Source organism: Melanerpes formicivorus, unplaced genomic scaffold (assembly GCF_026170545.1).
Source record: "Melanerpes formicivorus ecotype bairdi unplaced genomic scaffold, bMelFor1.0.p_v2 SCAF_38, whole genome shotgun sequence".
Classification (NCBI taxonomy): Eukaryota; Metazoa; Chordata; class Aves; order Piciformes; family Picidae; genus Melanerpes; species Melanerpes formicivorus.
In genome coordinates this window covers 3362818-3385133 of record NW_027142390.1, presented here as the reverse complement: position 1 = coordinate 3385133, position 22316 = coordinate 3362818, and the positions used below count along the sequence as shown (strand labels likewise).

The following is a 22316-nucleotide window of genomic DNA, read 5'->3' as shown; positions in this document are numbered from 1 at the left end:
AGTGTGTTTTCTGTACCACTGAACATAGAACTATTTGTAATGTACATGCCTAGTGGTACATGAACAAACATCTGAAGAACAGACAGTGTGGTGCTTATGGCTTGTATCACTGTGGGGTGCAGCTGCTTCATCTCACACAGTAAACAACCAAACCAGTTTTCCTCCACTCTGGTCTGGTACAACTAAAGAATCTGGAGGTGACAGAGTCTTTAAAACAAACTTACATGCTCAACAGAGGAGAGCTGTCTTGCTCAAGTACAGAAGGCTTCATGTTCCCATAGAAAGGGAAAATCTGGCAACACAGCAAACCTGGAAACAACCACCTTTGGAGGATTGGAGGGTAAAAGATGGGAGTTTGTCACATGAACTTCTATGGAACATGCACAAATGTTTTAGCCAGACACAAAGCAGCTGTAGTAGGGAATCACCTGGTTTGTTTTCTCTGCAAAAGCACAGACCTCAGAATGCTTTCAGTAATTCAGAAATTCTGCTTAATGCCAAGTTTAATGTAAGCACTGCGTTGCTTTTGTCAGCGGAGAATCTTTGGGTAAACCTAAGAAACATCACAAATCCAGGCGCTGCTTCTCTGAAGCAACCTGGTGCTGTTTGCTTCCAACTAACAATAAGTAGTTGCCCACTGACAAGCTTAGAGTGCTGTTAAAATGCTGTTAAAGTGCCCAAAAGCCTCTTTTTTTTTTCCCCCTTCTTTTTTCCTTCTCTGAATAGGGGGGGAGGAGGGAGTGAGCTCATGAAATTACTTCCTTACCTTTTGTATTTAAGCAGTTTGTCCTGGAAGAAACAACAAAAGTTTCTCCTCTCTCTTCCCTCTCTTTGACACAGAAGTCAGCAAGTGACTACAACAACTTCGACAGAGAATTTCTGAGTGAGAAGCCAAAACTGTCCTACAGTGACAAAAACCTGATCGAGTCCATGGATCAGTCTGCATTTGATGGATTTTCTTTTATTAACCCTAAATTTGAACAGATCTTGGACAAATAAGTCTCTGAAGAGAGCCAGACTTTGAAGCAGGGTTAAACCTTCTCGACCTGAACCTCCCAAGCGCTAAGTGTTGTGTGTTCCAACGCTGTTGTCGATACTTCGGAATCATCCAGGGTGGTGTGATCAGCGATGCCCAGCTGCTGAGTTGCTAGCAGTGTCCCATTATGCATGGTTAGGTTTGAGGTATGTGAATCATGTGCATTATTTTCTCTCTCTGGGAAAATGTAAATTCTGTTTGGTACTTGAATGTAGTTATGTGTTATATATAGAGGTATGCTGTATATTTTGCTGGAGAAAAGACACTGGGGAACAGATGTTGTCTTTTTAAAGTGTATGAGCCCTTGGTTCTTTTATTTGTCTTCAATTAAAAGGAAGTTTAATGTAACTTTATCATGGCTTTATGACTGTGTTTTTCCTAGAAGTACACAATTGATCTGCAGTTGTTTTTTAAACTAGGGGGAAAATGTACCAACTTCTGAGCCCTTATCACAGAACTAACAAAAATGTTGTAGGAGAATTAACCAAAATGAACAGTTGAGCAAAAGCAGAGCTCACAATGATAACAGCAGCTGTTGTGGAAAAGAGCCTGGAGCCACTTCTACTGCTTTTTTATACAGCCTGTCTCTCACTGGAAGTCAGAGCCAAGGGGAGTCAGGCTTCAGTGATCGTGCTAAGTATTTGTTCTGAGGCAGTCTAAGATAATGAGGGCCAAGTATCCCACAGCAGGTTCAGCACAGCTCCTGCAGCAGCCTGAGCATACCTCCTGGGAAGAGGAGTTTCTGCTGCTAAACACCACTTCCTACGAACAGAAACATGCAGTGTGATCACAGCAGCAGCCTCTGGGGAGAAAATCATCAGGTAATGACTGTGTGGAGCCTTCGTACTTCCTACCTGGGCTGCTGGAGATGAAATACCTTGCTTAACTGGCAAGAATGAAGTTTTTCCTTCCAGTTTTACTTACTCATCTCTTGCACAGCAGCTGTGGCTCCTTCTACTCACTGTAAAAAGGACACAGAACTAGAGCTTGCTTTGTTGCAAATACCAACTTCTGAATTTTGATTTTCAACCATTAACAAGAAAAAACACTAATGTAAAGCTCTAACATTCTTCTTTTGCACTCAGATCATAAAATACAGAAGGAAGCAAGGGCTCTTGCTTATCAGAAGCTTTCTAGGTCTTCTACCACTATTGCAAAGGATTCAATTTTCTCATCCACTAAGCAGGCAGGGTAGGGGAAATTACTGTGGGGTATATTTGTCCAACAGAGCTCTCAGGAGCACCCTGTAGCTACCCTGCGTGGTTTCAGACTGTTAATCCTGCTGAAAGCGCAGGAGAAAACTGTTGCACATCCCCCCTCGGACTTCATAAAGACTCAAACAAATACAAAGGCTTCTTTAAGCTCTAGCTTATTGTTAGAACTCTAGTAATGCCAGCAAGACTTGGATGTCATCTAAGTGTACATCAGCTTGAGCCTGGAACAGTCAACACAGTTGGCATTTCCAAAGAGACAGGTTTTGCCTAGTTCCCAGCACATGCACTAACACAAACCCTGGTCAAACACTATGCTGTGAGCTGCTGCCACGGAGAGCAGCAGACCTGGGAGGTTTTCCCCTTCCACTAACCTGCTCAGGCATCTCCACCTGGCTGGTTTTTGCTTATTCTGCTTTCAAAGGTGAGTGCTGGATGCCTGTACCCAAGCAAAACATTAGAAATGTGATTGCCAGCAGCACTGGGCTTGTAATGAGCCACAGAGAGTAGCAGCTGTTGCATGTGGGAATGTTTGCTCACCGAGCTTACCTGCCTCACTCTGGAGTGACCAGTGCCAAAGCTGCCTGGCAGGGACCCTGCTCTTCAAACAGTGACTTGGCTCACCTGGAGTATCTCCCACTGCCACAAGCATATGTTCCAACAGTCTGACCACACTTGGGACAGCTGGGCAGAGCTGCCTTTCCTCCAAGGAGCAGTTGCTACACTCTTCATCCTCAGCAGCATCACACGGTTTAGCCATGGGCATTGTTACCTGCATCGCCTGAAAGGGAACTGCCCTGCTGAAGTTATTTGCTCTTTACAACAACCAGCCATGAAAACTACTCAGTGTCACACAGCTCCTAGGACCCCCTCCACTAACAGCCCTGCCTGAGGGCTGCCAGCCAGCAGATGGGCTCACTCCAGCATCATGGTCTGGGCCACGCTCACACTACAGGGAGCTGGAGCAATTAAGAGAATTCTGTCCGGAATGCAGCCTTAAAAAGCCCCAAAACAAACAAAAAAGTACCTCCCCCCCAAACATAAATACAAAGCATGAAGTTAAAACCAAAGAAAACATTCCTCCCACCTAGCAGAAAACATACAAGTTCTTACCACCCAGGAGTGTACAGAGACCAAGACGACATTGAAATGTGAGTACATAATCCTACACCACAAAGTAATTAACTTTGTCCTTACCCTTCAGCAGGACAAGGTCACCTACCTAACCTTGCCAATGGGTGCTAGAAGGCAGCATTTTGCTGTTGGTTTCTGGCTTTCACAAAACCAGCAGCAGTGCAAGACAAGAACAGTGTAGGTTTGACAGTGTGAGTTAGACTTCAAAACACCAACCACCAGCTAAAATAAAGAAAGTTTTACCTTTTCTTCCCCTTCTGTGCAAATCTTGACTTGTGCCTAATGGATTCTTCCAGCTTCTTCCTCAGTTCCTGAGTTACTTAATTTAGTTGTCAGAGTAAAGAAACTAAGAAGGAAAATTAACTTCCTCCTTTACCAGGCTACAACTCCTATGCTTCTGAAAGCTGTGGAAGCCTGCAGGAACCCTCACCTGGCACTTCAACTGCTGTAAGTGGGCAGGGAAAGAAACACACATCAGCACAGGTTGTAGCATTTGATCTTTATTACTTGGATCAAAGGTCAAATGGTTACATTTGTCTGAAAGATTAGATGAAGGCCAACGATGTAAGACAAGACAGTTTAATCCCAGTGGAGAGACTGCATCTGAGCTAGCGAGGGGAGTAACTGTCAGGAGGCAGTAACATGACATGGGTACAAATACACACAAGGTCAGGAGGAGGCTTCCCCCTGCCCCCTCAGTGACAGTTCTGTCAGAAGTGAGGGGGCAAGGTACAGCTTTTAGACAGTGACAATAACCTGCAGTTCCTACCACAGCCTTTCCCAAAAGGTGCTTACACCCTGGGGAGAGCCAACCGTGTGCTTCAAACCTGTACTCGTCGTCTATGCTTCCTGTCGCCAGCATGAAAGGGCCGGATGCAGTCAGAGATTTTGCACCTTCCTGGAGCTGAACAGACAACAACTTTGTCTTTTTTTTCCCCCCCTCTTCAAGTATCAGCTTAACAGTTTATTTACACTTGTATACAATTCTTTTTACTGCACACCCAACTCAGTAAAGCACTCATCACAGGCTATAAAAATACCTACTATACATAAAACATTTAGCTTTAGGAATTTTACAGCACCTCTGGAAGTTGAGAGAGGTAAGACTAAGGAAGGGAGAGGGGGGAGACCCCTCAAGCTGTGCGTGCCACTGAAGAAAAGCAGCCCCTGGGCTCAGACCTCAAAAGGGGAAACCTTACCTTTCACCACATCTCTGCAACCAGGCCCAAGCTTGAGTACCACAATGTGCTGGTAAAACCCTGCTCTTCTGATCCAGCCTCCTGGGATCTGCCCTCTGTAACTGCACATAAATGGCTTTTAAGCTGAGAAGGGCACGTTTTAACAGGCCCTGGCTGGATGGTGGAGGTCCAGAGGAGCAAGGGCTGGCTGCAGCACAGCCTAGCTGTCCCTCACTGCACGCATCAAATCAGGAAGGGAAACTGAGATTACTGCTACACTTCTGCCACCAAAGTGGCCTTGGTAAGTAGGCATCAATAAATTAACTTCTCTGAGCAGCCTCTCTCCTCACACAGTAACTACAGACACAGCTGGATTAACAGAGATCTGCCATGGGCACTGCCAGCTGCCTGGATCACACACACACAGAGCTTTAGGCAGCAGCACTTGAAGCAAGTGTTTGTGGTCATCCTGTACCTTACGCGTCCCTCCGAAACGGAGCCCAGCGACACGGTATGGCTTACTTCCAGAGCTGAATGTATTGCTGAAATCAGCCTATTACAACCAAACAAAATCACACCAGCAGCACATTATTTTCTAAACCCTGCACAAACAAAAGACAATCTAGCCCCTGCCCGCAAAAGTATGGTATGAGGGCCTGGTATTTCATACAGGAACTGAGAAGAAGGAAAAACAACCCAACTCCAACAATACATGGTTATCAACAACAGAAGAGAACACACACACCCCAGCTACCAAAAACCAGTTCTCTTCATTTCAGAAGCTGGAGCCAGCAGCAGTGCTGGCAGCTCCCCTCAGCTGTCGGGTAGCAGACAAATACATGCTGAATGGGCACAGTTTGAAGGTCGTGGCCTCAACAGACAGCAGAAATCCTATTTTTAGCACTGGAGTTTCACAAGGTATAAAACAAGCAGCAAAGAAAAACCCCAAGGCAGGTGTGCCATGTTAAAAAACAAGTTCAGAATTTACCTGGTGCTTTCCTTGCATGAGCTGTCAGAATGGTGAAATGCCACCTAACCTCTCTGTACTGTTTCCTGCTGTAGGTATTAAATGTGGCTATGAAAAGGGAACAAACACTTTTACATTGAAATTCATTCCAAAAATTGCCCCAAGCAAAGGAAAATCACAGCCCTGATAAGACAAGCAGTTTCTCCAGCCCTTGACAGTCTGAATCCTTTTCTCCTCCCTTGCAGCCTCATAAAAGCTCCTGGAACTGCAGAAGGGATGTGTCTCTCAGTACCTAGGCTGCCAGATAGACTCTCACTGATGGCCCCCACTTCCTCCTGTGTCTTCCACTGCCCTCCAAAATCCAACTGGCCCCTGGGAAAGGTTAAAAATCTTACTAGAATAGCAGAATCTTTCAGGTAGTGAATCTAGCTTTAATGCTCTTATTTTTCCAAAGGGAAAGTCTCCTCCCCTTTCAGAACAGTTAGGTTGTGGCAGGCAAACCGAAGCTCAATTTAAAACCACACAGAAGCTATCAGAGCTGACAAGTTTCTCACCTACGAGTAGTTTGCAAGATGAAGCCTTCAATGCTCAAAATGCAGAATTTCACCTATGTTAAATATGCCATCACAAATCACCTCCATGTAATTCTGGGTGATCATTCACAGTAAGGATCAGAGGGACTCTTAGAAAAACACTTAGAAAAAGAAAGTAAAATCGAGTTAAAACCTGACAGTACGACCGACACGGGCAATTAACCACCTTGCAGCATGATCAGATGAACAAGAAAAACCACTGAAACTGCACAAATTTACATACAAAAAGCCTAAACCCAACTCTACTCTGCTTCCCTTAAATGTTTGTACTGATACCTTTCAGCACTGGGAGTTATCCACGACTACAGGTGTTCTCCAGAGGAGCTGAATCACATTCCAAACGTCTTAAAAGTGAAGGGGAGGCGCGGTCCTTCCAGCTCGGCGCTCAGCGAGGCCTTCACCACTCTGCTGGGACCTGAGCTGCTGCTTCACGCTCTCGTGCTGGAGGGAGGGCTGCTGCCCTGGGAACTGGAGCTATAGGTGGTTAGGTACTGTCCTCAAAGCTTCTTCCCTGGAGCGATCCACGCCTACATTCTGCAAACGTGAAGATCAAAGAAAAGGTTTTAAAGCGAGGGCCTCGTGGTCTGACACCATCTTGCTTAGTACACTGCTGCTACAGGGGGCTAAAGGTGAGCAAGGCTGCTGCCCCAGAATGCTCTGCAAAACACAAGGAAAGGTCCCAGTCTATCAGATATCAGAAGCCAGGGTCAGACCTCATCCTGGCCACCACACACGTCAGAGCCCAAGTCCCTCAGACTTACAAAAGCAGCCTCTCCGCTGCCAGGGAAAAAGCATCTCCAATACACATATCACAAGAAGCCTGGCAGCATAGTCAGTCTCTGTGCATCACATGCAGGTCACACTGTTGTGGTTTTTCAGCCTTCTTTACCTTTAGCCACCATGTTAGACCACATTTTTCTAATCCACTACCACTTCTAGCTTTTCTGCATGTAGTGTTAAAAACACAACACAAAACCCACCCAAAAACCACAGAACCACACAAAGGCCATAAGCCACACAAGAAGTGATAACCCTGCAGGAAGATCATCTACTTGTTTGGTGTACATTCCAGGAAATTACTCCTCAACACCAAGAGCTAGAAAGCAAATTCTGATCCAGTCTGTAAGCAGCTAAGTCCCTGGAAGGATTCTGAGTAACTCTGTAAAGAGCTGGCAACGTAAAGTTGAAATGCACTTGAGGCCACAGAAGCATGTTGGCAGATGTCACACTGAGACCAGACAATGTTTCAGGGGTTTTAGAACCACATTAGTGAGTTGCCTTTGAAAAAAGTCTCTTCAGTCCACCTCAAGGGAAAGGACAGCCCTGCTGGCACACACAGAGGAGTAGCTCTGCGCACACATTCTCAGCACACACACAACTCCATCAGCCAAAACGCAGCAGCTCAAAAGGCAAGTCATCCCTCTCCCCAAACCGAGTTTCTATGACTTTCAGCCATTTTCTATGAAAGCAGGAGCTAAACAAGGAGCACCAGGTTTGATATGGGGGTTGAAGTGTGCCAACATCACTTCTGCCCTTACCAAGGCACCTACTTTAGTGTCACTCCTTTCCTTGAAGCCCCTGGCTAACTCACCCTGTCCTTCACCACAAACACACCACACACATAGGAATGCTGCTGGGCACACATATGCCAGTCCTGGACATCTCCACACCCTTAGCACACTGCCTGACCCACTCTCTGCCTTCTGTTTTGGAAGGGAAGAAAAGCTACAATCCTCTTTATTCCCCTTTACTCTGCTCATGTGAGACCTCACACCAAATACTGCATCCAGTCCTGGTGTCCCCATCGTAAGGGGGAAACAGCTGTTGGAGCAATTCCACAAAGATACAGAATACAGAATTAACCAGGTTGGAAAAGACCTTTGAGGTCACTGAGTCCAACCTATCATCCAACACCAACTAATCAACTAAACCATGGCACTAAGTGCCTCATCCACTCTCTTCTTAAGCACTTCCACTGATGGTGACTCCACCACCTCCCTGGGCAGCACATTCCAATGGCAAATCTCTCCTTCTGTGAAGAATTTCTTCCTCACCTCCAGCCTAGACCTCCCCTGTCACTGCCTGAGACTGTGTCCTCTTGCTCAGGTGCTGGCTGCCTGGGAGAAGAGACCAACCCCCACCTGGCTACAACCTCCCTTCAAGTAGTTGTAGACAGCAATAAGGTCTCCTCTGAGCTTCCTCTTCTCCAGGCTAAGCAGCCCCAGCTCCCTCAGCCTCTCCTCACAGGGCTGTGCTCCAAACCCCTCACCAGCTTTGTTGCCCTGCTCTGCATGATCCAAGGGCTGGAGCACCTCTACTGTGAGGACAGAATGAGGGAGCTGGCATTGTTCAGCCTGGAAAAGACTTTGGGGGAACCTTATAGCTGCCCTCCCATACAGGAAGGGAACCTGCAGGAAGGCTGGAGAGGGACTTTTCATGAGGGTGTCTAGTGACAGGACAAGGGGGAATAGTTTGAAGCTGAGGGAGAGTAGGCTTAGACTGGATCTTAGGAAGAAGTCATTTAGTATGAGGGTGGTTGAGGAATAGGCTGCCCAGGGAAACTGTGGATGCCTCCTTGCTGGGTGTGTTTAAGGACAGGTTGGATGAGGCATTGAGCATCTGAGTCTACCTGAGAGGCATTCCTGCCCAGGGCAGGGACATTGGAGTGGATGATCTTTAAGGTCCCTTCCAACCTAAGCCATCCTAAGATTCCATTGCATAAAGAAGTTTCTACAGGTAGTATCTCTCCTGCAGCAAAGGACACACAGGAAGTGCATGTAAAAGCACAGAGAACTGGCAAAACAAGTCACATTCTGCATGATTCCAAGGAAGAAAAATATCAACAAAACACAAAATCATAGAACAGTTTTGGCTGGAAAAGACTTCTAAGGTCAAGGCCAACCATGATGGCATTTGTTGCATTTGCTTGCATTTTTCTTAGCAAGATCCAACATACTCAGAAATTCCTTGGGACTGTGGAGATGACTCCACAAGCATTCCTGTGGAGAATGATGGCTGAAATCTTTCAGGATGAGCATCTGCTGTTGATTCAAAGAAGATTATATGGAGCATGAAATGGAGCATCAGTATGCAGGAATCCAGTGGTCCTGGCAATTAGCTCACAAGCAGCAAGAAACAGACTGGTAAGACACGAAACTGAAAGGAAACACAGCGGTCAAGGCAGAGAAGACACAGCTCATTTATCTCAAGTAGAGGTATCAGATGAAAACAGCATCTTAGAAACTGAGACTGACCCAAGAAGGAATATTGATAAACAGACAAAGCTGGAAGCAAGAAGTGCTTCAACTTGAGCAAATCATTCTGGCCCTGGGAGTCATTCCGGCCCTGTACTCAGCACTGGTTAGGCCACACCTGGAGTACTGTGTCCAGTTCTGGGGCCCTCAACTTAAGAAGGACATTGAGACACTTGAATGTGTCCAGAGAAGGGCAACGAGGCTGGGGAGAAGCCTCAAGCACAAGCCCTAGGAGGAGAGGCTGAGGGAGCTGGGGTTGCTCAGCCTGCAGAAGAGGAGGCTCAGGGGAGATCTTATTGCTCTCTACAACTACCTGAAGGGAGGTTGTAGACAGGTGGTAGTTGGTGTCTTCTCTCAGGCAACCAGCACCAGAACAAGAGGACACAGTCTCAAGCTGTGCCGGGGAAGTTTAGGCTTGAGGTGAGGAGAAAGTTCTTCACAGAAAGAGTTGTTGGCCATTGGAATGGGCTGCCCAGGGAGGTGGTGGAGTCACCATCCCTGGAGGCGTTCAAAATAGGACTGGACGAGGCACTTGAAGCCATGGTTTAGCAGTCATGAGGTGTTGGGTGACAGGTTGGACCTGATGATCTCCAAGGTCTTTTCCAACCTTACTGATTCTATGATTCTATGAAATGTGAAGAGGAACAGGCTGGAGAAGTGAAGCACTGCATGGTCACACTAAGGGAAGGAAACTTAGTCCAAGATAAGCCCTAATAAACACACCCACCCTAGGGTATCTAAACAAAGAGAAACTGCAAGACCTGCACTAAGGCTCAAGAAAGGGTCTCATGAGTGGTAAATGGATTTCTACTTGTCAGAATCAGATTAGATTAGATGGTGACAGCTGGGAGCTGCCTCCAGAACAGCCACAGGTCTTGAGAGAGAAAAGCCATGCCATGAGAATAGGACTGCTGCTTTTAGTCTGAGCTTTTAGCCTTACATTTGGGACCAGAAAGAGTCCCTGAAACTGTCCAGTACCAAAGCATGCCTGGCCAGAACTGCTCTCCGAGGAACAACTCTGCCATACAACAGCAGCAGCACAGGCTGCAGAGCCCAGGAAACACAGCACTTTAAAACAGTGTTTATAAAAGGTGTGTGGTGGGTTTATTCCTGCTCTGGGGAATAAAAACACCCCATACTTGTTTCTAGTACTATTTCTACCAAGGCACACAGGCTCTCCCTCAGTCAGCCCAGGAAGGGGCTCACTGCATCTGGAGCCTGCTTCCCAAGGAGGCTCTGCACTCACCCTGTGGGGCAGGAGCAGTCTCCCTCTGCCTTGCACAAGGGTCCACCTCCCTCACCCCTCTCTGGACAGACTCAAACTACACAGATGAAACCAACTCTTACAGCACTGTTTTGCCTTTCCTCACTTTACTCCCTCCCTGCTTTGCTTTTTTTTGTTGTGGTTTGTTTGGGTTTTTTTTGTCATTGTTGTTGGGGATTTTGTGGTGGTTTTTGTTTGTTTCCTACAGAACAGAGCCTCCCTGGATTTCCCAACTGGACAGAGCCTGCCATTTCAGCTTTAGTTTGATCAGCAGCTACATAAGATCTTGGGAAGACTTTGCAGGAAGGTTCCTCTAGGAAGCAGGCTCTGAAGGACACAGGAGACATGAAAACAGCCAAAGCAGATGCAGTTCATAAAGACCCTGCACAGCTGAACAACCAACACAGGCATCAAGAGAGAAAAAACCAGCACAATCCAGCATCCTTCTCAGCCAGCTTTTCCTTGGAGAGCTGTGCTGCAAACTGTCCCTGCTGCTTCCTGCCCAGCATCAGGCCTTTCTTTTACTAGAAAATAAGCCAGAGAGGGCTACTAAGCAATCCTGTAGTAATAGGAAACCCCCCAGAGCACAAAACTGCTTTTGAACAGACACTTCTCTCTGTGGCACACGTCAGCACAAGCAGCCTCACACTCAGCAAAGAGAACAATGCACAGCTGCAGCCCCAGGAAATCCAAGTGTGCAAGGTTGGAGGGTCCAGGGCACTTCTGCTGCTTCCTCTCCCCCTGCAACCTCCATGATGAGCCTGGCTTTCCTCTCCAGCCAAGCTCCTGCCGCTTCCATCTTCCCCTTCTCCTTCCCTCTCAGCCCAAGCCATCCTTTTTCACTCAGTAAAACTCACTTTTCCCACAGCAGATGCCTGCACAGATTGTGGCTCCATCAAAACTTACATGTTTTTAGTTTACATTTGCACTGTCTTTCCTTAGCTGGGGCCCATGGAGGTGACAGCCCTAAGCCATCTCAGCAGTTTCTCAGCACCTAAGGCCAGCCAGCAGGTATAAGTGACCAGGCTCACTAATTACTGTGTGCAAATGGGTGCAGTAGGCTCACATCTCCTTCTCTGTGGCATTTTTCATGGCAAAGCACATGCCAAAAGGCTGAGGCAGCTGAAAAGTAACAAAGCAGTTCCATGCCAGGGTCACAGCAGAGAGGAGAATAACCCAGGCTCCTTCAGTCCCAGCCCATCCTGGGACAATGATTTAAGTAAACAGCAAGTGGAAGAATAGGAGGCTTTCTGGACAGGAGCTTACCCAGTTGTATCAGACATGCCCAATCTCTATAAACCTCTGAGAACTTCAGTGCAATTTTAGAAGTGCAGATATCTAACCCTGGATCTGGAGAAACAAACCACCTGAGAAATCTAGCAGACACAAGCATTCCACAACATGCCACTCTTGCTTGCTTTCAAGACAGAAAGACATCCCCCCTCAGAAGCCAGCTCCAGGACTTGGTGATTTTCTGCCTTTCCAGGACTCAACATTACATAAACAAAGCTGTTTCAACAGCTGTTTCCCACCACCTTGCTCTGCACACCCTAACAACCCTGAGGCAGGAGCCAAGGCATGGCACCACATCCCAAATCAGCTGCAGTCTCCTCCACCCTGCAAGAGGTTCTGCTACCATTCAGTTCAGGATGCAGATCCTGCTGGTTTGAGACCCCAAGCCTACTGGAGTCACAACCCAGCTACAAAATCATCAGACTAACTGTGCTTCCATGTTCTGAAGCAGTCAACACTGCTTACTGCAGCCTACATAACACACAATGCAGAGCAGTAAGCACTCAGTGATGAGCCCTGTCTGTGCAAGAAGCAGGAAAAAAGGAAATGTAAACTCCCTCTGCCAGCAGGCAAAGCCCAAAGCCTCGAAATGTAAACTCCCTCTGCCAGCAGGCAAAGCCCAAAGCCTCGAAATGTAAACTCCCTCTGCCAGCAGGCAAAGCCCAAAGCCTCACTAATGCACAACAGCTGTGAAAAAGCCATATACTGAAACCAGTATTTATACACATTCCTGTATCTTGAAGAATTGTTCTGGAACTAAGTGAAAACTTGCTACCCTCTCCAGAGGGAGAGCACATCACTCACCAGCACACCTAGAGCACTAGGGCAGCAGGATGAAGGTCTTACAGTAACTATGGATGGTTATTTCGTGCTACAGAGCAGTCCAATCACCCCAAGGGTGCCAAAACAGATAATGCTAGGGCCTAGAAAACACTCTTCAGCTTTTTCTTATCTCACATTGGACGTTGCCTTTTGTGGCTTTTATAAACACACTGCAACTAATATTAAATGACTGCTGGCTGTTACAATAAACTTAATGCTGCAGGGTCTTGAAATTGTAGCAGTCTACAAACCCAGTGACAGCCGATCAATGCCCGATCACTCATCCACAATACATTATCATCAAGTGCAATCATTTTATTGTGATTTGGTCACCTTTTGGGGTTTTTTTTTTTTCCTTCATGTCAAGCACTGTTACAAACATTTGATCTGGGGTTTGGGGTTGTTTGGAGCTTTATTATTATGATTATGATTATGATTATTATTTCAGTGTGATTGGAATGATTAGCTTTGCAATTTGTTTTGAAGTAGCAGGATGGAAACAGCACCCTCGAGTTCGATAGGTGGTCGGCACACGGGATTCACTGATGATCAGGGACTGTTACAAGAGCGTCCTCAGGAGGTCTGGAAATGTCTACATTCTGTGTAGTAATAAAAATACAGAGAATATTTATCATGCAGTGGTAAGAGCAACAAAAACCCCCAACCAGATTCCTTCTTGAGTACACAGTTGCATGTCTTTGGAAGCTGAGATTTGTTTAACCCTCCACACTCCAAGGATACAGCAGACCGACAGCTGAGTGGTGGCCCTGAATTGGACACAAGGAAAAGTTACTTACGGTAATGGCTGGTCCCATGCTGCTAGTGTTGCTAAAAGCTGAGGTCATTCATATTTAGGAGGAAGTCTTTCACAAGCCCAAGCAGGAATCCACTCAAACAGATGCTTCAGCACATGTATACCACAGGCACAGATAAGTATCTGTCTGTTCACTAAGCGAAGTTCAGTCCTTTGCTGAACTCTGCCGTGTACCTCTTCACCAAGGCAAGACTTTTGTTTGTGTTACAGGCAACGTACTGCCCCTGACAATACAGAAGTATACTTTCCCAGACACCTTAACCATTTGAGACTGATCACACCAACTAGATCTCACCTCCTTTGGCAGAGCCTATATGAAAAAAATGCCACTCAATGCAGCGAACTATTCAAGGCCAAACGACAGCAAAACACCAGCACCACAACCACTCGCAGCTAGGAGTGCAGCTCTGAGCACAGCCATGTGCAACCAGGCTCAGGAATTCCACCTGCCATGGCTCCATCACATCCAACCACCAAAGACCATGCAGTCAGTGTTCTCCCTTCCACCAAGAAGGCAGACCATGATAAACTAATCTGAAGCACCTTACAAGTTCTAAGATTTGGCCCATTTTAGGCCAACTCCTTGCCAGCTCTTCAAACTTTGTGCTGATGGGCTTCAGGAGTCTTACTTGTTTTATGCTGTGGTAAGCAAGTTCACCTTTCAGTACTATCTGCCTCTCTCCCTTCCCCCACAAAAATCAGAAAGGAGATCAGGGTTCATTGCTACAAGTAACTCCCTAGCTATCTTTCACTAAGACAGGTGCAAAGTAGGTATTTTACCCTAGTGTTCGTTTCCTGGCCCAAAGAGGGACCTGAGCAACAGCTGAAGTACTTCCCCTGAAGTATTTTCAAGTAAAAAGACTCCAGACTCCTTCATTTGAAAAGGTCAGGAACTTGAGGCACTACAATGCTGACAAACACATGGCTCCAATCCACTTCAGCCAAATCGTCGTCAGACAATGAAGTTCACACATAGGATAAAACAAATGCTCCAGTGCTCTGCCTGCCTTTCTGCAAGTGATAATAGATGCTTTTATCTGAAACCAAAAAGGAGTGCACTGTTCTGAAACACTGCAAATTACTTGTGGGGGCACAGAAGAGTGCACTGGGCAATCCTTCATCAAACAGCTTCGTTGTTAAACAGCATTGTCATCCCTGGTGCTGTATTTAATTAAACACTTCGACTTCAATAGGCTATTTGCAAAGTTAATTTTACAGAAGTAATTAACATTTTTGTAGGTGATGTGAATGAAAGCTTTTGAAATGTTCACAGTCCTCTGAGCAGCAGCATTTAAAAGCAGACACAATCAACTTAGCTCTTCATTCAGCCTTATTAAATGTACAGTGTATCATCACCCATACTTCACTGGTCAGAGTTTCTTTGGGAGCAGAGAGGGAAGAGGGTTTGAGGGGCTTTTAATCAAAATGCTTCTGCTCTTTTTTTCTTAATTCATTAACTTTCTTTCTGTTCAAACTGAACAGCTTTGTATCTTTGTGTCCACTGCAATGCAACTCTACATGCACCCAAAATAACAGCCACCCCACATCAACATCAGCATGGCCATATTGCTAGCAGGCCATGTGAAGAGTCACTTGGTGATTCAGGCAGAGCTTTCTCCTCAAAATATCTTCAGATAGAGAAGTGGTGTTTCCAAGCACAATTCCCAAGACCCTTCAGCAAGCTGTAACTTTAACACCAGTATTTCATCACCTGAACTAAACTTGTTCAATTACAGACATTATTTAACATGGATAATGTAACACCTGCCCTAAGACATCTTCCTTTATTTTCCACCATGCTTCTCCAACAGCTTTCAGGCACCATGAAATCAGAATGCATTTCCTACACTTAAACCAAACTAGGGTGCAAAAGTGGTAAAGCAGAATGACAAAGGAGAAAGGGGATGAGAGGGGAAATCTATACTAGAGTTCTATGTTAGAAAATGGCCCAGCTAAAAAAGGGCCAGAAGTCAGTATTTTCAGAATGCCCAAGACAGTTTAAAACAAGCTCCTCTGCAGACCCCACCAGCATGAATCCTGCTCAGCTGCCACAAATGCCTCATGTAAGTCAGGCATTTTGTGTCACATGCATTACTGAATACAGACACCAAACCACATGTATCACTGTATTCCTTTTCACCATAAACCATCATTCTGACAGACACCACAAACAGCCCTTGTTCCTCACATTAGCAAACTGACTCTGAATTCACAGTAGGCACAGCTCACAAGCCCAGCAGGGAATGAGTGCCATACCCAGTGCCATATCATGAGGACCTGCAAGGGAACCAGAACTTTTCAATTATGACACATTTTCTGTAACTTCCACAAAGCAGCAAAGAAGAGCTGTGTCTGAGCAGCATAATCAACCTCAGGTCACTTTGGAGCACACAGAACTCTGTGCCTGGCACAGGGAGAGTATGGAGCCACACACTGCATTCCCTTTCCCCAGTTGTTCTGCTGCAGTATCCCCAGATCTAGCCTTGCCTTCCAGCTTTGCCTTAAAACATAGGTGGCATCATCAATTCCTCCTCTTTGTCACATAGCAATGATCACAATGATGAAAAAGCTAGTAATTCCATTATTTGCACTCTCCCAAGCAATCATGGCATTCATAACAAGATCCTTTTTTAACTACAGCCTACTTCTGATGAATGCCAAGGCCTGGTAGAACTTTAAACAGAATCACAGAATTTCAGGGGCTGGAAGGGACCTTGAAAGATCACCCAGTCCCACCCCTGCTGCCAGAGCAGGATCACCTACACCAGATTACACACAAATGCAGCCAGGTGAGTTTTGAGTATCTCCAGAGAGGAAGACTCCAGAACCTCCCTGGGCAGCCTGTTCCAGTGCTCTATCATCCTCACAGTGAAACAAATTCTTCCTCATACTTACATGAAGCTTCCTATGCCTCTACTTCCACCCATTGCCCCTTGTCCTGTCATTGGTCACCACTGAGAAGAGCCTGGCTCCAGCAGAGATTTCAGTTTCACACAGTATCTTTAAGTACCCATGAATGTTTTGAAGATGAACTACTCTAGCTCGAGCTCTTATGTAGGATCAATTTGATCCATGAAAAGGATTTCCACCTCCCCCCAGCAGAAAACAAGTAGGAAAGCTTGGTATGTAAAATTCAATAGGCTCAGCTAAGTTATCAAATGCTTGCTAAGCACAAGGAGAGTGGAAACCAGCTCAGGCAGTCCATTACATCAAGTTCTCCACCTTGAAAAGTGTTCTTACCTCAGGTTTATCTCTGTGTGTGTTCACAGCTTCAACATTCAGAAATATAGATTCTACTTTACATCCTGTTGATAGAAAAACACATTGTTAGAACTGGTTGGCTTTAAAAATGATGTTACAGCAAAGAAGCAACCTAATTTTGAGTGGGTGAAGGTTAACCACCCTTCTGATACATACTAGACTGCCTAAATTCTGAATAGCTAAAGCTATTGAAATGGATCCAGTCCACCAGGGTGAACATTACTCTCAGTCTGACAATCCATCTCCTGTTCTCACATTATCTTCACTGTCTCCAAAACAAACTCTCATTTTCCAGACATGAACCTCAACATTCAGTCATAAATCTCTTCTTTTTTTTTTTTTTTTCTGTGAGTTTTTTTGGTTTTAAACATCCTCTGTGTATGCAAAAGTTTTAATCCCCAGATAAATGGAACGTTAAAAGTGACTTGTGAAAAGGAACTTCTCCTTAGGATAGAATAGAATTAACCAGGTTGGAAAAGACCTTTGAGATCATTGAGTCCAACACCAACTAATCAACTAAACCATGGCACCAAGCACCCCATCCAGTCACTTCCTGAACACCTCCAGTGATGGTGACTCCACCACCTCCCTGGGCAGTCCATTCCAATGGCCAATCACTCCTTCTATGAAGAACTTCTTCCTAACACCCAGCCTAAACCTCCCCTGGCACAGCTTGAGACTGTGTCCCCTTGTTCTGGTGCTGGTTGCCTGGGAGAAGAGACCAACCCCCTGGCTACAACCTCCCTCCAGGTAGGTGTAGACAGCAATAAGGTCTCCTCTAAGCCTCCTCTTCTCCAGGCTAAGCAACCCCAGCTCCCTTTTCACCCCAAACCAGAGAACTCCAGAAAAGCAAGACAAATTAAACAGAGTAACTATTATCCTATTAATGCTATTGCTAATTGCTATTAATCAAACAGCATAAACTCACTTATAGAATTATAGCCACTTCGATACCCTGTGGCCACATCATTTTCAGCAATATCTGATGGCCAAGTACTGCCTTATCTCACATGAACACAGTTTTTACATGCTACCACTGCCTTAAAATCATTAATAGCCAAATTCCTGACATACCACAACATTTATCTTCTATCACAAGTGGTTTAGATTTTTCTGCTCACTTATTTCCTAGTTGTAACACACTCCACAGAATCATTACAAGGCACAAAGGCAATTTCAGTATTTTCTTAGAAAGCCACTGCACTTCAAAAGAACCCAAACCAACCAAGCTACTAAACCAAAGGAAAAAATCCCACCACCAAACCCATCATGTAAATTAGCAAGGCAAACATTTGCCTTCCCTGAGAAACCCCATTTGTCATGAACCCTGTGAGCAAACACTGAATGGGAGCCAGCATTCAAGAGAAACAGGCAGAAAACAGATTTTAAGGCGAGAAAGGCTACATCTCCCATGGGAAGACTACCCTGGTCATCATCCTTCTGTTCACAGATCAATTTGCAGTCCCTGGGACCAAGCACAACCAAGCTCTGATTCCTGATGCTAGCCATTACCAACAACTGGTTACACAGCAAATACTTCCACAGAGACCTCTTAGTCCCTACTGCCAGCTGAGTTTAAGCCCTAGAAAAGTGATTGCATGAAAAGCTCTAAATATAAACTCAAGGGACATGAGTTACTCCACAGTAATTACAGTGTGCACATCCCCAGCTCATTTGTAATTGCCAAGGTCCAAGCTCATACCTACAGCACCAAGCAGATTCTCTTTCCTGTGTGCTCCCACACAGACCACCACTACACGACTGTTGGCTAAGCAGTTAGTTTATCCCATTCCAGCTGTCAGGCTGTTACAGATGTTCCCCTGCTAAAGATCAGATCTGTAGGATGGGAATGATCCCAGCTTCAACCACCAGGAAGCGCAAACCCCTAGGGGAGGAGTTCTCCCAGAACAGGATTAGCTGGAAGGTATTAAACACACTCTGTTTGATTCTACATCCTGCCTCACTGAGCAAACTGACAGAACAGCCTGAAATTATCCTATAGGTTGTTACTGTATGAAAAGCCTCCATAGCCTGTGTGCCTTGTGTCAGACTCCAAAAAGCAGACTGAAATGTGCAGGTCAGACATACCTATAAAACACTTTAAAACCCCACAATGGCAACTCTTCCACTGAAGAAAATACTGGAAAGGGCAAGGACAATATTTTATATTACTTCTTTCCCTTCCTGATTTAGTGCAAGTAAACACTGCAAACATCCAGGCCTCCTTAAGATTTATGAAGAGTTACCCAACTACCTGCTAAGAAAAAAATCAAACCACCAGCAAACAAAACCAACCCCCCCCCAGTAAGCCCCAAAACAGCCAATAAAAACCAACCCCAAAACAACCACCAAAAAATTTCTGTGGGAACAGGCTGGGACCAGGGATTAAAAAGAAACCACTTTCCAAAAACCAACCAAACAAAACCCCAAGAAACCAAAGGAGTTTTAATTGTTCCAAGTCTCCAGCCTGTCATGCAAGGCTAGGAACACCAGATGTCACCAAAGCCCAGACAGTTGATAACTTGCTCTAGGACAAGGCTATTAACGTGCCAAAAAAATCTCTTTGAACAGATTTCCCAGTGCAACAGTTAGCTACTTGTCTCAAAGTCATTTGAAACTCAAAATAAATACAGTACAAGCCTAGAATGCTGCTTTTCAAAGCTGTTAACCAAAGGCAGCTTTGCATTAAGAACTCGAGCAATACTTTTTGACAATCCACTTCCTGGTAAGCTGCGCAGATAGTTCTTCTCTTTGTTTAGAAAACATCTTCTGAAGGGTGATGAGGTAACAGAAGAGATAATTAAGCCATCATTTAAAAGATAATTAAGAGCAGGCACGTGTTAAGCTGAGGTTGAAACACACAAAACTTCACTAACAATCAGCCTCAAAGCCAGGTACCCCCCAAGCTGCAAGCCACAGCCCACACTCCAGAAGCCAGCAAGGAGTTACAGCTCCCAAGCTGAGCACTGCCAGTAGCTGCTGATAAACGAATGCCAACAACAACAACCACCAAACTCAGTTCATGTGGCAGTGTAAAGGTCCATGACAAAATACTTCAGAAGAACAAAGTTATTTAAGGGTAAGGGAAACACCCTTTGTACGATGATTAATCTACATTTATGTGTAGATTTGCCTATCTTCTAAAAGGCAATACACTCAAACATAACAATAAAAACTGAGACCTCACTGTGCCAGACTTGTGTAAATGGGTTTGCCAGAAGAATTAGTGTAACAGTGTATGAAGTGAGTGCAAAAGAAATCTGTCCACCAGCAGCTACAGCCAGTGGTAGGTTCAGGGCTTTGCTAACGTAGATGCATTCTCCGGTATAACACAAAGCAACTGTAAACCAAAGGATTCAGGGATGCTGCCCAAGCTGTAAGGGAACACGTGCAATAATCAAACCCAACTGTCCCATTCTGCTTTTAAACAAAGCAAATTAAAAATGTGGTTGGATTTAAATGCTTCACAAGCTGTACTGATGACACAGACAACATAGTCAGACACACATTAGAGATACTTCATACTACCTACCGTAAGCCACCGGGGTTAGCTTTAAGACAGTATGCAGCGGGCACTTCAGGTAAGGCAGTTGTTCTGAGGAGTCAAACCACAAATTTTATATGAAAACCACTTTACAAGGACAGCAACTTTCCTATTCCATTACAGGTCAACCACTTAAATGTCTTTATAGCTGACAGCTTAACTACTTCTTTCCCAAGCATGCAACAGAAATGTTATTCAAACAGAGCAATGCCCATACGTTACAGTATTTGTGGTGTGGAGCAAGCAGATCAATAAATACCAACTACCAAGTTTCATGCCTGGGTCAAATAGAAAAAAGTGATACTTGTGTACTTGCCTAGCACAACCACCCTCTGGTAGTAAAGGAAACTGTCGAGGCAATCCCAGGCACAAATACATTCTGGGCAGTGACTGGCTGGAAAGTAGCCCTGAGGAGAGAGACTTGGGGGTGCTGGTGGACGAGAAGCTCAACATGAGCTCTCAGTGTGCACTTGCAGCCCGCAAAGCCAATCAGATCCTGGGCTGCATCAAGAGAAGTGTGGCCAGCAGGTCAAGGGAGGTGAACCTCCCCCTCTACTCAGCTCTGGGGAGACTCCACCTGGAGTACTGCATCCAGTTCTGGAGCCCCTATTACAAGAGGAATATGGAGGTGCTGGAACGTGTCCAGAGAAGGGCCACGAGGATGAGCAGAGGGCTGGAGCACCTCTCCTATGGGGTCAAACTGAAGGAGTTGGGGCTGTTCAGTCTGAAGACGAGAAGACTCCAAGGTGACCTCATTGTGGCCTTCCAGTATCTGAAGGGGGCCTACAGGAAGGCTGGGGAGGGACTGCTCAGGATCTCAGGGAGTGATAGAACTAGGGGGAATGGAATGAAGCTGGAGGTGGGGAGATTCAGGCTGGATGTGAGGAGGAGGTTCTTCACCATGAGAGTGGTGAAACCCTGGAATGGGTTGTCCAGGGAGGTGGTTGAGGTGTTGTCCAGGGAGGTGTTTAAGACCAGGCTGGATGAGACTCTGGCCAGCCTGCTCTAGTGTGGGGTGTCCCTGCCCATGGCAGGGGGGTTGGAACTAGATGATCCTTGTGATCCCTTCCAACCCTGACCGATACTATGAATTTACTCTTTGGAACCTTAATCAGTAAGCCTTGAAAAACCAGGCCATTGGTGAAGTATCAAGGACAACTTACCTGCAGGCTTGTCAAGAAAGTAAGCGAGCAAACATCGCATGACAGCTTGGTGACATATGACAAGCACATTTTCCTGCCTTTCAAGTTCCATAATTACTGGCTCCAGTCTCTGAACAAGATCTTCATAGGACTGGGTGGGGAGGAGAAATAGACAGCACATCAGAAAGGGGAAACTCTTTGAACAGCATTACACATACACAGTGGATCTTTCATATTAGTAACTTTCTACATATTGTAATAGTGCACAAAGATATTGTAGTAAGAGTTTTCCTTCAATTAAGAACACAGTTCAGGTCTTCCAGACTACCAACAAGCATTTATATAACAAATCAAATCCCCCTCTCAGAAAAGCTTTATTAAATTGGTCACTAATGATGGAGCAGTTCCACAAAACCTCTAGAATTTGATTTACAGCACCTGCAAAATGGACAGGTTAAGTCTTGCACTTTATTTTCCATACCTCATCTTCAAACAGCTCTCTGTTGCAAGCAAAAATGTGGAAGCCCAGCCTGCACTCAGCGTACAGAGTTCACAGAGCCTGTCTTGTTCAGGCTGCCCTTTGAGAACAAACTATGGCCTCCTGATGGTAGCCACCATGCCACCCAAGTCACAAAGCAAACTGTTCTGCACCACGTGCACACAGCAAAGCTGCTGCTGAGGTCAAGAGCAGGACTACCACCCATGCCTGCTGAAGTACATTTCCACATACACAGTGAGGACAGGATGTGCAATGCGCTGTGCACACAGAACACAGCAGATCACCTAGCAAGGCCAGGAATGAC

The 22316-nt window shown here is 45.6% G+C and overlaps 2 protein-coding genes across 6 annotated transcripts in view; one reads left to right on the top strand and one right to left on the bottom strand.

Annotated features, from left to right (window-relative positions):
• PRKCD (protein kinase C delta) overlaps positions 1–1389 on the top strand; it is a 65420-nt gene extending 64031 nt beyond the window's left edge. The window contains exon 18 of the mRNA XM_068157862.1: positions 841–1389. Within this exon, the coding sequence (XP_068013963.1) occupies positions 841–999 (159 nt within the window). The 3' untranslated portion in view covers positions 1000–1389. The remainder of the gene's footprint in view (positions 1–840) is intronic.
• Positions 1390–3861: 2472 nt separating this feature from the next.
• Positions 3862–22316, bottom strand: part of LOC137450885 (6-phosphofructo-2-kinase/fructose-2,6-bisphosphatase 4) — a 64092-nt gene continuing 45637 nt past the window's right edge. Inside the window, exons 11-15 of one of the 5 annotated variants that reach the window (XM_068157863.1) lie at positions 21535–21664; positions 20360–20422; positions 16807–16871; positions 13259–13351; positions 3862–6653 (exon numbers count right to left, since the gene is read on the bottom strand). In XM_068157863.1, coding sequence (XP_068013964.1) covers positions 13292–13351; positions 16807–16871; positions 20360–20422; positions 21535–21664 — 318 coding nt within the window. In that variant the 3' untranslated portion in view covers positions 3862–6653; positions 13259–13291. Of the gene's footprint in view, positions 6654–12550; positions 13352–16806; positions 16872–20359; positions 20423–21534; positions 21665–22316 lie in introns of those variants that run through there. The other 4 variants (XM_068157864.1, XM_068157865.1, XM_068157866.1 and 1 more) reach the window with 4 other exon arrangements.